Below are 15121 nucleotides of genomic sequence, written 5' to 3'. Positions count from 1 at the left end.
GCGATCCGCCACACCCTTCGCTCTGATCAGAGCTTCTCTGAATTCCGGGCGCGCCCGTGACATCAACACTTATCTGACATTTTTCTTTTTTCAGTTTTAAGAACTATTCTGGCATCTTAACACATCGAAGTCCATCTTCTTGCGAGAAATGGCTGTCAGGTTGGCTTTAGTCTTCTCCAGCACCTCAAAATCTGCAAACTGCCTCAGAAGATCCGTTCACTGATGCCAAGACTCAATGTCGAACATGAAACAAATAAAACTTTGAACATAACTGCTGAGGTTCAGTAACCGTGTCAGAATTATATTAGAACATATAAGCCCACGGTCACAAGTATTAAGTCAAAACTGACCAGGTTTTGACGCTACTATGAGCGTCGTCTTCAGAATTAAACTAGCTGTTCTAAAACATAATAGGTATATAAGACATTCATAAACTAAAGTGTGTACTGACTGGAAAGAGATGCAGTACTTACAAGTCACATTCTAAGAAACCTAAGCCAGAAAGGCGACGTCTGAAAAGTTGCAAATAAGATAAGATGGCGAGCTGCTAAGGGCTGCTCGTACCTGAGTGAACATGGGTTGCAACAAAACTGTGCTCGTACCTGAGTGAAAACAGGTTGCAAAAAAACTAACAGCAATTTTGTTGCAACCCATGTTCACTCAGGTACGAGCAGCCCTTAGCGGCTCGCCATCTTATCTTATTTACAACTTTTCATGACGTCGCCTTTCTGGCTTAGATTTTTTAGAATGTGACTTGTATAAGTACTGCATCTCTTTCCAGTCAGTGCACACTTTAGTTTATTATTGTCTTATATACCTATTATGTTTTAGAACAGCTAGTTTAATTCTGAAGACGACGCTCATAGTAGCTTCGAAACCTGGTCAATTTTGACTTAATATTTGTGACCGAGGGCTTATACGTTCTAACATGAAACAAATATTGAAAATATAAACATTTTGTAGAGTTTTGCAACGAATATTTGATATAATAAAACTAGGTGGCATACATTGAAATAAACTATGTAACTTACTTCACCATATATCATGAGAGTGGCATGACCCCAATGTTGAAACACTATAAGTGGTTAGATGGTACAGGTGCTTCTGCTGTGATCAGTTAAGTCTAAATGATGAACAAAGTCACAGACCATCTCTCTGTGAACAACTAGGAATCACGAAAGAAGTGAAAGACATGGTGCACAAAGACTGGCATATCACAATAGAGACAACAGTGGAAAAAGTGAAAGTTAGTCATGAATCAGTTTTAAGTACCTTTCACAACATTTTGAACATGACAAAGATCACCACTTACTGGCTTTGCACTTCTAATATCCACTCAAAAACCTGCCAAACTGAAACAGTGGTAGAAATGTTACAGTTATGTCAGCCCAGTCCAGATTATTTCTTTAGCTAGCTAACCAACACTGATGAGTGGTGGGCGTGTCACTATAACCCTGAGACAAAGGAGCAAAGCAAGCCATAGAAGCATGTGGATTCACCCCCACTGAGGCAGGCAAAGGCATGACCATACTCAGGAAAGAACTGTTATTTTCGCACAACAGTTCTACAGCCGATTCTGCACTGGAATCAGTCACACACGTTGCTGGGCTACCAGTTTTTCCTCATCCGCCATAGTTTCCTGATATAGACTCAGTTATTTCTTCCTCTTTCCTTTGATGAAGAAAACATTGTATGCAGGTTGTTCCATAATGATGAGTAGGTAAGTGATTTTCGAGCTGGAGTGTTTCCTGAAACCGGAATATGCTAGGACCAGTGAGTCTGCAGAGAAGGACTAACGGCATCACCAAGTTCTATGGTCACAGCATAATTTTTCGAGATAATAATTGTAATTTTTTAACTGCCCCTTGTATGTATCATATATTGAGTAAGCTAGTTTAAGGTTGTTATGGCATAAAATTCTGAACTGAGACTGATAAATCATCATCGAAAAATGTGTGAACTTGCACAGTTTATTAGCTACTTTCCCACCTAATATCAACAAAAAATATATACATTGTCAGGAGGTAATTAAATGTCTTATTGAAGAATTTTGCCAACTATAATTTATATACATCATTCAAACACTTGGAACACTTCAAACTTGTGCAATGAAGTATGTGTCTGTATTCAAAACCTTTTGTGATGTATTGGTTAATGTCTAGAACACACAAGGACAATAGAAAGCTTGTATCCATATTACGCATAAACTTACCAGTAAACAAGTAGTATCATGATCTTATATGCGAGTTTACAACAAAACTAAATTGGCAGATGTGTATACAAGAGAACAAACTACAGTTAACACAAATTGGAAATGTTGTCTGTTCTCAATGGGCTCTAAAGGAAGAAGTCTAAAATTGTGTAAGAGTCTGATGGGTAAATTATGGTAAGGAAGTTTGGAAGCACAGCAAGAACAAGATTTAGCTTATCAGTAACACTGTTTAACTCATGATCTGTGGGAATAATGAAAGAGGTGAGCAAATACTTTACTGCTCGAAAGACGAACAATCGAAGGCAAATGACAGTAATGAGTTTTATTGATTTAACTAATATTGTGTATGAGAGGAAAGGAAAACTGCTATTCTAATTAGTAGCTATGCATAAGTCAAGGAGAAAACATTCGCTCTGAAGATAAACTTAAGAGACAAATTATATAAGACAATACCCCACTAAAATGTAGTGAAAAGCCTGATGTAGACATTGCTTTAGAATTGCCTTAGCGTAAGAAAGTTTAAAAAATAAACTATAGGAAGGATCATTGAAAAATTCTGAATGTAACAGTTGTGGTTGATGAAATTCGCAAATTATCAAAGGAACTCTATACTTAATTGAAATATATGGCTTTTGGTAACCTCAACCTTACATGCGACACTTTTCCTGAAGAGCTTTTGCGATTTTCTCTTAAATATTACTTAGATGATTTATCGAGGTGTAAGGAATGTTATGCATTTCTAAATGCTCAGTCACTATGTTTCCTGTCCATCCTAATAAAATTTATACAAGGTTTGTCGTAGTTATACATTTCTTTAGCCATTCTAGAGTGAATTTATAAATATGAAAATAAAAGCATTAAATTGAATTTCACAATGGTTTTTGAAAGCTTCCAGCTACCACGTCGCACTGGATTATCTCTCTTCCACGAGACGGCGCAATTCTTCAATTTTTACCATATACAATTATGTAGATTAAGTATCGGTGCCTATAGCGCTATGCACTAAATCAAAAATCTTGATAATGCTTTTATATTCACAGTTTGACGTTTCAAAAACTAAATGATTGAAGTAGTTTCATTAGTAAAAGGCATGATATTTCATAAGCAATTAAAAGTGGCATGTGTGTATCTGTGAAACCCAAAGACCTTATTTTATTAATCGTGTATTTCGATTGTTTTCTTTCCAGGCAATGGCGAATCCATCACAAAGAAGGCTGTGTGTAGTCTGAAAATCTGGTATGGCTGTCTAAAACGGAAGATGAGTCAATACGAAGTGAAGTGCATTGAAAATTGAATTGGAGATATCTCCGAACTGTGTCTAATTTACGAAGTTTTTATCACCAGTGCTGCCTGCAAGAAAATGAACGGCTTAAGTCTCAGTGAGCTGTGTTGTTTGTTTTGTTGTCCTCCTTGCCCAACGAGGATTGCTGCCAAACTGGCATTCTTGCCACCAGAACCTACCTACAACTTTCAAGCGGATGAAACGGGTTCGAAATTTAGTTTGAATTTGACAGAAAGAGCCGAGTGGCAATACTCCGAGAGAGAAAAGGAAAATATTGAAGGTTTTTTCACAAGAACTTCCCGAGGAAATCGAATAGCCTGTTTGTTTGTGAGGTGTAGTACAACAGCTCGGTTTACAATATTGTTTTCACACGGTAATGCCGTAGACTTAGGACAAATGAGCAGTTTCTATCTAGGGTTAGGTTCACGGATAAACTGTAATATATTTAGTTATGATTACTCAGGCTACGGGGTCAGTACTGGAAAGCCATCGGAAAAGAATCTGTATGCAGATATAGATGCAGCATGGCACGCTTTACGAACTAGGTATGGTATATCACCCGAAAATATTATATTATATGGCCAGAGTATTGGGACTGTGCCAACAGTGGACCTGGCATCGCGTTATGAAGTGGGAGCTGTCATTCTCCATTCACCGCTTATGTCTGGAATGAGAGTCGCATTCCCCAATACCAAGAGGACGTGGTTTTTTGACGCCTTTCCTAGGTGATTACTGTTTATTTTCTACAAGCTATAGTGTATTACATGAAGTTAAAGCGAAACATCATTCCAGGGCAGAGAGAGAAATGTGGTTGACTTTCCAGATTTGTGCCACAGTTCTTGTAAGTATAAGATATGTAGAATTATTCTTTAGTTGCAAATGGTTCCATCAGCAGCAGAAGTGTTCTGATTTTTTATAAAAGACAGAGATTTCAATGAACGAGTGTTTACACTAAAGTGTTCTGATAATCTGTTTTTGTTGTTTAGGTGTTATCAACAAATAATACATCTCATTTTTCCGTGTCATGAAGCAGATCTTTGTTTTGATAAGTTTTCTTCGTCTGTTGTGAACGTTTCAGTGCAGCTTCATTTATTTGTTAGACATATTAATTGTAGTTTTAGAGGATAAGCTTAGTGTGCCGTTCAGAGTAGTTAAATGAGTTGCTTTGCTTTTGTGGTTCCTCTTAAATATGTACTTTATCATACACCCAGATTATTATCAGATTTCGCAAAGATATTAAATTCAGCAGCAAATTCAGTGTCCAGTGTATTAAATCCAATAGTATTTGCTAAACTTATGTATAATCTTTTAATTTTTAATAGTGTCATATTTAACAATATGCTGGTTTAGTATGCCAAATGTTACAGGATATCACTGTTTACTCTTGAAGGGGCAGTTAAAAACCTCCAAAATTCCATCTGCAGGGACGTCAACAGTAACTCATGTATTTCAAATTCAGTTTAGGTGTTGTTTTGACATGTGTTCTATTATAGATTTGTAAAGTTCATCCAAACAATAACAGAAAAATTGCATGAAATGATGATCACCACAGTTAGCCACATCCCAGTAGTGCACAGCTGTAAACAAGGCTAGACTTCGTGCTACTGGTAGTGAATGTCGTGTTATCATTTATTTGCATCACTGTCTCAGCGAAGTAAAATTTGAAAACAAACTGAAAAAGCTTTTCCTTGAAAACTGCTTCTATTCCATATAATAATTCTGCTATTACTTGTAGATTGTAGTGGGAAGGAATTACTAACTCAAGTCTGTATATACAAAAAACACGCACAGAGACATACATAAATTTTCAACATGTAGCCATATTTACAAATTAATTCATGTTGTGAATGTAAAATGACTTGTTCCACATACTTATGATTAATCATGCAAATGATTCACGCACAAGAAAGTAACTCAATCCGTACTGTTGACACCAGAAGGAATTTCATCACCTAATATTCAGAAACATTCTTCTTCCATTATTCTTTTTGAGTGATACTGGATGCAATATAAGAATGATGGTTAATGCCACTAACTATACAGGAAGTAGTTTGTGAAGTATAAAACTTCTATTTCAATAATAAAATAAAATATACATTCTTACTAGAATTATAGATGGCCAGCATATGAATACAAATAATTACTTTCCAATAGATAAATGACATTCAAAAATAAAAGTATGTGTGTATAAAGTATCAGCTCATGTAAAAATATGACAGAAGGGCAGTGTAGTGTTTCTCCTGCCATCTATTAAAACTTTTGTCAACAGTGATGTGTGTTTGGCTTAGAGAACTACTGCCTTTGAATTGTAAACTAAAGAAAATTATTTTGTTGCCCACAGAGATGACCACTATTTCAAAGGGGCTACATATGTGAATAGTTGCAATGACACCTTCTGTTCAGAGAGTTAAGATTCCAGGTCATGATAGGGAGTTCCATGTAGTGATCTGTTAATTTCAGTTTTAGGCTTGCGCAAATTGTGTGCAATTCGTGCTGCAAGTTTGCTTATAGATAAAAACTGGATAAATCAACAAAAAGTACTTTACCTCAAAAGTGTATCTTATGTCTTATGATGGGCGGGTAATTAAATGCAGTGAGTTATTAACCTCATAATTAGTTAAGACTTAAAATTATCTTGCTGAAAACATGCTGCATCAAGTAATAAGGTATGCTTTGCCAAGTCATTTTTGTACACACAGAAATAAGTACCAGTATTGTAATGTGTTCAGTCAATAAGGTGATTTAGGTTCTTGAAGTGCCCTTGTTCCTCATGAAATTATTGGCGGTACAGGTTTAAGTTCAGTAAAAAGTACAGTTCCATAATAGAATAGCACACTTGCTCATCCCTTTTCTCACATTGTCAAACAATAATGCTAAGGTAACCACTTGAATTTAAAAAATCATAAAATATTTTAATATGTACAAAATTTTTAGAAAATGTTCGTAAAATATTTGTATACATACAGTTGCAAATACTATCATGTGACATTTGTGTTTGTAAATCACAAAATGTGCCAGTAGCTATCATCTGTGCCAAGTCACCTTTGGTGAATAAGTTCACAGTTTAGTTACTAGTTTCTGAAACTAGTGTATGTTAAATAGAAAAACTTGTTTCCACTGACACTGATCTTTAACTTAACCCAAGGTCTAGGTTGCATTGGAAGGTGATAGTTTGGCTGTGAGTTGGTAAAGCCAACAAATGTGAAATCAAAACAACCTGGATGTGATGGTAGGCCAATTTGTAGCATAACTCATTTGAGAAAATCCATCATTGGTATCAATCTGTAGTCTCCGTGTTGTTTACATTTGTCGCACGTTTCCTACATCACTTGTGAAAGTCAATATCTAGTATCAAATATTTCCTTTTCCCCTTCTTGATTTGCGCCTTCACGTTGGTAGTGTGCAGTTGTAGAAGTAATTAGACGAGCAAAATAGTGAAAGCTTTGCTCAGTTAGTCAGTAACAAAGTATAATTACTTGTAGAAACTTCAATTCTGAATACTTTGCAGTGTGTCAAATACAAGCTTGCTTACACTATCTGTGGCTGGTAGAAACTCATCTTAGTAACTGCTGTGATGTATTTCCTTTTAATGCTGGGAGCTTTTGTGTTTTGCTTGTCTTCAGCTGTGGTACTGGTACTTTAATGTGCACGTGTAATCATACTTTAATGTGCATTCAGATCTCCGTTGTGTAAATAATTGACTGGCTTTTTTCCGACAATTCCATGTAATGTTAATGTTGTGGGCACTGTCTGTCAGTCAGTCAGTCAGTGTTTGTCTGTTGACTGAAAACAATAACAACAGTTTCATGAAATAAATGCTATTGAGATATTTTTTTTACAACTATAGCCTCCCAATGTCCTGGGTAAATCAGAATAGAAGCAGGCCAAGCATCAAACCTTGTGGCTCACCATATTTAATGTTTTTGCACACTGAATTCAGTTTCATTTGTCTTGTATTATTGTAAATGTTACCCTTAGCTTTCTGTTGTTAAGATAACCCGTATATTTATCTTTTATCTGTGTACTGAATTTTTACTACATAGCACACTGAAATCAAATTTTAATCAGAAAATGGCACCATTTTGGTGCCAGGAATGCTATCAAACTGTAGGACTATGCTTTGGTGATGCTTGTAATGGATCTGTTTCTTTGCTAGCTGTGTCTGTTTTTTTTTCCACGTGTGCCTTTAGCATGACATGTTTTTATATTGTTGTTGTTATTTCGCATTGGTGAACTCCATATTTCACATCGTTTGTATGACTAGGCATGCTTAATGAAGCTTTTTGTATGCAAAAGGTTTTTCTTGTGTAACAGGTGTGCTGCAACACATTTGTATCATTGTTGAAATTCATTTAAGACAATTTGAGTAGGGCAGTTGTTAAATCTGATATAGTTTCATATTTTTTATTTGATAATGAGTCATTCTTTCTTCTCTCTTCCAAATAAATGATGAGATGACTTACCAGACCACTTCTGAATTATGTAAGCTGAACCCCTGCTAAATGTTTGACGAAACAACTGTACCCATTTATCACACTTTTTTCTTTTCTGCAATGCAAGTCCATGTTAGTTAGGCTACCTGTTACTGTTACCAAGCAAGGTGGCGCAATGGTTAGCACACAGGGTCTGCATTTGGAAGCACGATGGTTGAAAACTCGCATAAAATCTGGAGAATTGTCATTCGGTTGACTGCAATATACCAATCTTGCCTATCTTTCAGAGCTAGAGGTAGTCGTTTAAGATATAGAGAACAAAGCCAGAAACAGGTGTAGAATAATGGTGTTGTAGCAGTTGCCAAAATAACAAGAATTCATCCAGAACTGATATCTCAAAATTAAAACAAGGTGAGGTGGCATAGTTCTTGACATTTCAATTGTATTCAGAAAGAGTGACATTAAAATCATTGTCTGACTGTTTGTGCATTTGTGTAATTGCCGTAGACAAATACCTCAATCATTTCTTAAAGTGGCCCTGAGTACCACCTTCTCACATTCCAGCCGAGTTTGCAATTACTATGACATCAACAAGGATGTTAAACTTGAAATGTACCTTCCTTTCCCTAACAAAATGGATCTGAAACACAACAGTCTGAGCAATGTTAGAGGTCATCAGAATAAAAAATTTGGCCATCAAAATAACTTTGTCATTGGCAGCAAGAAGGTATTTCAAAACATACATCTGCATACTTTCTGACACTTTCCTTCATTGTAGTTAGGTAATAAGGTTTACGCTAATTTATTTTTCATTTATCCCTGTTTTCCTTCAGGTTCTGTTTTAGCTTTCCTTCTGACTGATGGAGTTACAAACAGAAGCTAATTTATTTATTTCACCTTGCAAGATTAGGGCCTTCAGCCCTCTCTTCCATCTAACCGGATATCCATAGTGAGATGGCGTGCAATATTTGTAGTACATGAGCAGTTAATAATAATACTAATAATAATAATAATAATAGGAATAATAATGATAATGCATATAGTAATCATTACAATATACATATTACCTGGCCAGTAAATTATATGCAAGGGGCATTCAATAAGTAATGCAACACTTTTTTCTGAAAGCAGGTTGGTTTTATTCAAGACTCCGATACACCGCATTATTCCCCATTCTTTTGGGTACAAAACCCTATTTTTCAACATAATATCCATTCAATGCAACGGCCTTATGACACCTTAATAGGAGGGCCTGTATGCCCACATGGTACCACTGTACTGGTCGACATTGGAGCCAACATCTTGCTGCATCAGTAAACCCCCTATCATCCATGTACTGGTTCCTGCTGAGTACGTCCTTCATTGGGCTGAACAGATGGAAGTCGGAAGTGCGAGATCCAGGCTGTAGGGTGGATCCCAGTGAGCACACACCTCTTGAGTACCCCAATTGGTGGATGAGTGTCTCAGCACTAACAACAGCGACATCCAGTTGAGCAGTGGGGTGTTTGAGTGTGATCTGCCAATCATGCTCAATGAGTGCGTCCTGGCATTCCAACATTGCAGCCGGCCAGCCCACGGTATATTGATCAGATTTGCACAACCTTGTTGTGGTGAAGACAGGTGCCTTGCCCATTGACTCGCTTGCTTTTGTTCATTTTCAAGTCTCCACAGATATTCTGCTAGCAGCTACGAATCTTTGCAATGCTCTGGTTTACTGCCAAAAGAAACTTGGTGACGGCTTCCTGCTTGTAACGCACCTCCATTAAAGGTGTAATTTTGAAGGTTACATTTAGCATACCACCTGTCAAAACTTTGAGGCTGTGGGGGTTGAAGTGGGAATATTCCACAATATCCAACAACAAATTAAATTCTGCATTTTTTTCCCAAACGCAATTGACTGAGAAAAAAATTGTCGTGTTACTTATTGAAAGCCCCCTAGTCTATTATTAATTGAAATATATTTCACAAATGGCAGTCTAGTTAACAATGTGTCAAGTTATTTCTTTTTACATTTGTAATATCTAACATAAATATATGGCAACATCATAAAAGGAAAGATTTGATTGGTTTATAAAAGACCAAGAAATAATAGGGTAAGGTAGAAGATGAGATGGAGGAAATAAAACACAAACAGTTGGCAATGGGGAAAAGTGTGGATTGTTTTGCCACTGTGATAGAAGTATTTGTTCAGTGTTGAATAGAAGGACAATGACTGAGATATTCCTACAGGAGCCTACAACATAATAGCTAGAGATTCAACCTCCTTTTGAATGCACAATAGTTTTGAGTAAGACTCTGGTTACTAGGTAGTGTGTTTCACCAGTCATATAACTGAAACGAAAGGAATGATGGAGAAAGATTTTGTTTTATGCGTAAGTACAGCCAAGATGCTGGATGTATCAGATCTAGTATTGCTGTTATGGAATCATGATGCTGGTTGGTATTTCAAATGTGAGAAAACATGTTGAGGACACCATTGACTAAGACCCCAATGAAGAAGGGTCAAGAGAAAGTGTAAATCACATTGCATATCCAGTTTCATCAACTGTAACCAAGCATAGGAAGGACTGACATGATCAAACAACCGATTATTACACACACGTCTTACACAAGCATTCATGGCTACCTCGAATTGTATAGACATATCACTGTTTGTGACGTGCTGAACTAAATCAAAATAGTAGAGATGCAACAGGACTAAAGATTATACTTTGGGGGGGGGGGGGGGGGGAGGGCGGTGCAGTTCTTTTTTAATTTTTTGGGAGGCATGTAGTCGAGATTTTTTTACATGGTGTAATACTTTGTTCATTCCAGTTTAAATTCCTGTCCAAGATTATGCTGAGATCTTGTACTGCTATCTGATAAAGCAGTCAGATACTATTAGGGAATACAGGAGGAATTTTACGAAAGTGTTCAGTGGGTTACAAGGATAAAATGTGGCCTTTTAGCGTCAAATTTAAGATCCATGTTTTCTGCCCATTCTGGTACTGAACAATGGTTGTCATTTATAGCTACTTAGGACTTGTGCATACATATAACTGAACATCATTAGCATATATGTGGTAGCCACAAGAACGTAGTCCAGTTGAAATGTCACAGCGAGAAAAGCAGTCAACTGAGGACTGAACTGTGTGGGCTTTTGAGAGAATGCTTACATAATAACTTCTCCGACCCACAGATGACTTGTTGATGTATATTCTTAAGGGAGCTGTCAAACCACATTATTGAACTATTAAAGAAATTCAGCCATTTCATTTCATTAAGTACTATATTAAAATTGACAGAAATCAAAACACTGCTGAAATTGAGCAGTGTTAAAATGGCTGCTTCATTACTGCCCATGGCATATTTGATATGGACAGGCACTTTGATTAATAAAGTTGCTGTGATGCTGCTGGAAATGTGCCATGATATTTATCATGGATGTTTTTAAAGTCTGTCAGATGTTCATGAAACACCCCCGCCCCCAAACTCTTTTGTGGCTACCTGTGTGGCAAGTGTGGGGCCCTGAGATATTGCAGCCTTTCTTCTCTTCCAGGCTGCAATTCACTGCCTATATGCACTCCTTCCCACCTTAGCTCCTCCCCTTCCTGTCCCCCACCCCCCATCCTTCCTCTCTGTGTTTCCTTTAGTATGACCCAACTATTACCTCGGTTCTGCTATTCCTATTTGGTCTTGTGTCTCAGTTTCCACTCTCCCTTCTCTCCTCCCTCCCTCCCCATTGGGGAAGAACCTCCCTAGCATCTCTGATGTGAGGCTTTTTCCTCTCCCATTTCCTTCCCTGCCATAGCCCCTCCCCCCCTCACACATTAGGTCACCAGCGTGTGTAGCCAGTGCCTGTGTTGGGACTGTTATGTCTGCATCTGGCTGAGCCCTCTGACAACACAGAGATCACACGTCCAGTACCTGAGCTGTCACTGCTTCATGTGTGACTGCTCATCTTGTAGGGGCAATGGAATTCCTGGCAACAGTCACTATGCCAGGTGGCCCTTTTCATAGCTGGGTGGCACCTGTGGGGTTAACGGTTGATCAAAGTGGGAGGGGGGGGGGCATGTTACCAGGGCGAACATCTGCCTGAAGAGACAGCTGCAGAACAGTGGCCAGAAGTATGGAGTGAAGTGTGCTTCGCTCTGTACTTCTGGCCACTGTTCTGCAGCTGTCCCTTCAGGCAGGAATTGTTCCCTCCCTTTTCATACTTTTGCATCCCTTTCCTTCCCCTCCCTGGCCATTCTTGGGAAGAAGGGCAGGTTCACCAGCTTGAGGTGCAATCCTTTCCTCAATACTTGATTTGTTCCAGGACAGATGGGGAGGCTTTTTCGGGTGCCAAACTTTCTTTTTTATAGAATGTACTGATGTAAGTGTGATGAAATTTACTCACTTTGTACGATGTGATCTGCTTCCCTATTGATTAAAACCTCTTGTGCCAGTGGCCAGCTTTCCATTGTGCTTGTGAGCACTTAGGAGACGTCCCAGTGAGCATTACTCCTTACCAATCCTACCTGGGGCATTATTTTCCACAGGAACCTCCTCCTTCAATATGATGAGGAACTTAGGACTAATCTGGAATGGTGCGGCATTCATTTCATCCACAGATGGCCTCAGGGCAGTTACATTGATACCAGTGCTTTCATACTGGTTTTTGAGGGGGATAGCCTTCTGCGAAAAGTCAAAGTTATGGTTTACCATTGTGATGTGAAGCCCTATGTCCCACCTCCCACGCACTGTTTCCAATGTTACCATTTTTGTCACATATCTTCACGATGTGAGATGAATTATATTTGTGATGACTGCAGCCATCCTCTTCATGTAGGGAGTCCTTTCACCCCACCACCCAAGTGCTTGAAATGTTCCAGCCCATATTCTTCTTGTTCGCTGGATTGCCCAGTCTGTGAAAAGAAAGAAAGATTCAAGATTTCAAAACTCTGGACCTTCTATCCCACTCTGAGGCCCCAACAGAAATTCAACCATCTCCACACAATATCCTTAACATCTACCTTTGCTTCTGTTGTGTTCTTCCCCCTCCTCCTTACCTCCATCCTGTCCCCCTTCCCTTTACTCCTCCATGACAGTTCCCATTCCCTCCCCTCACAGAAGTGCTCCTTTTTGTCAGCTGGAGAAGAAATTTCCTTCTCTGGCACCTGTCGAAGATGGGTCTCCCACTAGGAGCCCCTCACCTAGCATCTACAGGTCAAGAAGCCTATTACTCAGAGTCGGGCTTGGGACTCACGTTCTGTGGGCCTCAAGACCACTTCCTCTCTTTCAGATCCTGATATTGCTGTGACTTGCTTTCTTACCCACCATTCCAAATCTCACCATCTGAAGGAGAAGAAGAAGATGCATAAGTCTCTGGACAAGGCCTTCCCCCTGCCCCCTGACATCCTTAAGGCCCACTCTCTCTCAATCAGGATCTGATCTTACATTCATATATGTCACTCTTTCCTTACTGGTAATGGACATTGACTCATCATAATGACTGATTCTGGCCCATTCCATGTCCATCTGGTCTCTTGTATTGGACCTGTAATGGTTACTATAATCACCTTCTGGAATTGCAGTATCTTCTTTATCTCTCCTCTGTAGATTGTGTTGTATTTCAGGAATCTTGTTTTGTGGATATACCATCGCCGACTCTGTGGTTTCTAAACCTTCTGATATAACAGTGTTGGTCCATTGCAAGCCTCTGGTGGTGTCTGTACCTTGATCCATATGGACGTTGTTAATTCCTTGGTTCCTCTTCTTACTGCACTGGAAGCAATGGCTTTTCAGACCCATTTAGATTTTGCAGTGATGATTGCAATCATTATCTTCCCTCATACTGGCCTTCTGTTCTTCCTGCTTTTCTTGCCCTCCTGTGACAGCCTCCCCCCCCCCCCCCCCCTTTCAGTCTCCTTGGGGATTTTGATCCCCATAACCCACTGTGTGGTGGTAATGTGACTATTGACTGGGCAAGAGTGTTGAAGACCTGGTGCCTAGGCTTGATCTCAGCCTGCTCAACACTTGAGCACCCACAAACTGTAGTGTGGCACACAACACTTTCTTGGCCATTGATCTTTCCATCTGTAGCCCCTCCATTCAGTGTAGAGTACATGACGATTTGTGGGACAGCTATCATTTTTTGGTCATCTTATCTTTTCTTCAGCATAGCTCACTTAGACTTCATCCCAGGTGGGCCTTTACTAATGTGGATGGGATGCCTTTTCCTCAGCTCCACCACAAGATGGTATTGATGAATCCGTATGGAGTTGATTGACGCCATTCTTTCGGCAGTTGCTTCACGGATTCCTTTGTCTGCGGGTTTTTCCCGGCGGAAGATTGTTTCTCGGTGAACCCCCAAAATAGTTGCAGCTATATTAAAGATGCTGTTGTGCCCTCCAGTGCTGTGAACAACATTCACATTTCAACCACCTCCTGGTCTTTAAATGGCTTTGTGCACGGGCCCATTATCTTCTTAAATGCCAGAAACATATTTATTGGGATCAATATATTGCTGCCATAGGGCTGCATACTACCTCTTTGCAAGAATGGGTAAGGATCATTGACATTTTTGGCTGCCTTCCTCTCACAGGGGTGTTATCCTCACCAACCCAGACTCCGTCTCTGAGCATCTTGCTTGGCATTTTGCCCAGGCCTCAGCATCGGTCTGCTATCCTCCTAAGTTCCTTCTTCTCAAACACCATCTGGAACGACTCCCTTTACCTTTCATTCTCTGCTACTGGAGCCTTACAACACTCTGTTTAATGAGTGGGAATTCGCCAGCACCCATGCTCTCTGCCCTGACACAGCTCCTGGACTGGACTAGAGTAGGTGCACAACCAAATCAGTGGCTAGCCAAAGTCAGGTATTTGTTTCTAGCCATCTATGGAATGAGACCTAATTCCCTTCCCAATGGTGAGAAAGCGTTGTTTATCCATTTTTGAAATCGGATAAAACACCCCTTCAGGTGGACAGCTGTTGTCCGATCAGTATAACCAATGTCCAATATATGGTGAGTCAAAGGCTGTATTTGATCCTTGAATCCTGGAGTCTTTTGGCTTTGACTCTGTGTAATTTTTGCCATAGACATGCTACTGCAGATAGTGCAGCCCACCTGGAATCTGGTATCCTTATGTCTTTTCCCCAGAGTCAACACTGTGTTGCGTCTTCTTTGATCTGCATAAAGCCTATGGTAACACATGGGACCAACACATCCTTGCC

General features: G+C 39.3%; 1 protein-coding gene across 1 annotated transcript in view; it reads left to right on the top strand.

Moving 5' to 3' along the window:
* The window catches only part of LOC126480860 (alpha/beta hydrolase domain-containing protein 17B), a 185916-nt gene that overhangs the window by 106932 nt on the left and 63863 nt on the right, over positions 1-15121 (top strand). Inside the window, exon 2 of the mRNA XM_050104235.1 lies at positions 3400-4219. Coding sequence (XP_049960192.1) covers positions 3573-4219 — 647 coding nt within the window. The 5' untranslated portion in view covers positions 3400-3572. The remainder of the gene's footprint in view (positions 1-3399; positions 4220-15121) is intronic.

This window comes from Schistocerca serialis, chromosome 5 (assembly GCF_023864345.2).
Source record: "Schistocerca serialis cubense isolate TAMUIC-IGC-003099 chromosome 5, iqSchSeri2.2, whole genome shotgun sequence".
In the NCBI taxonomy this organism is placed as follows: Eukaryota; Metazoa; Arthropoda; class Insecta; order Orthoptera; family Acrididae; genus Schistocerca; species Schistocerca serialis.
Note: the sequence above shows the minus strand (reverse complement) of the source record. Positions and strands in the feature narration are given on the sequence as shown.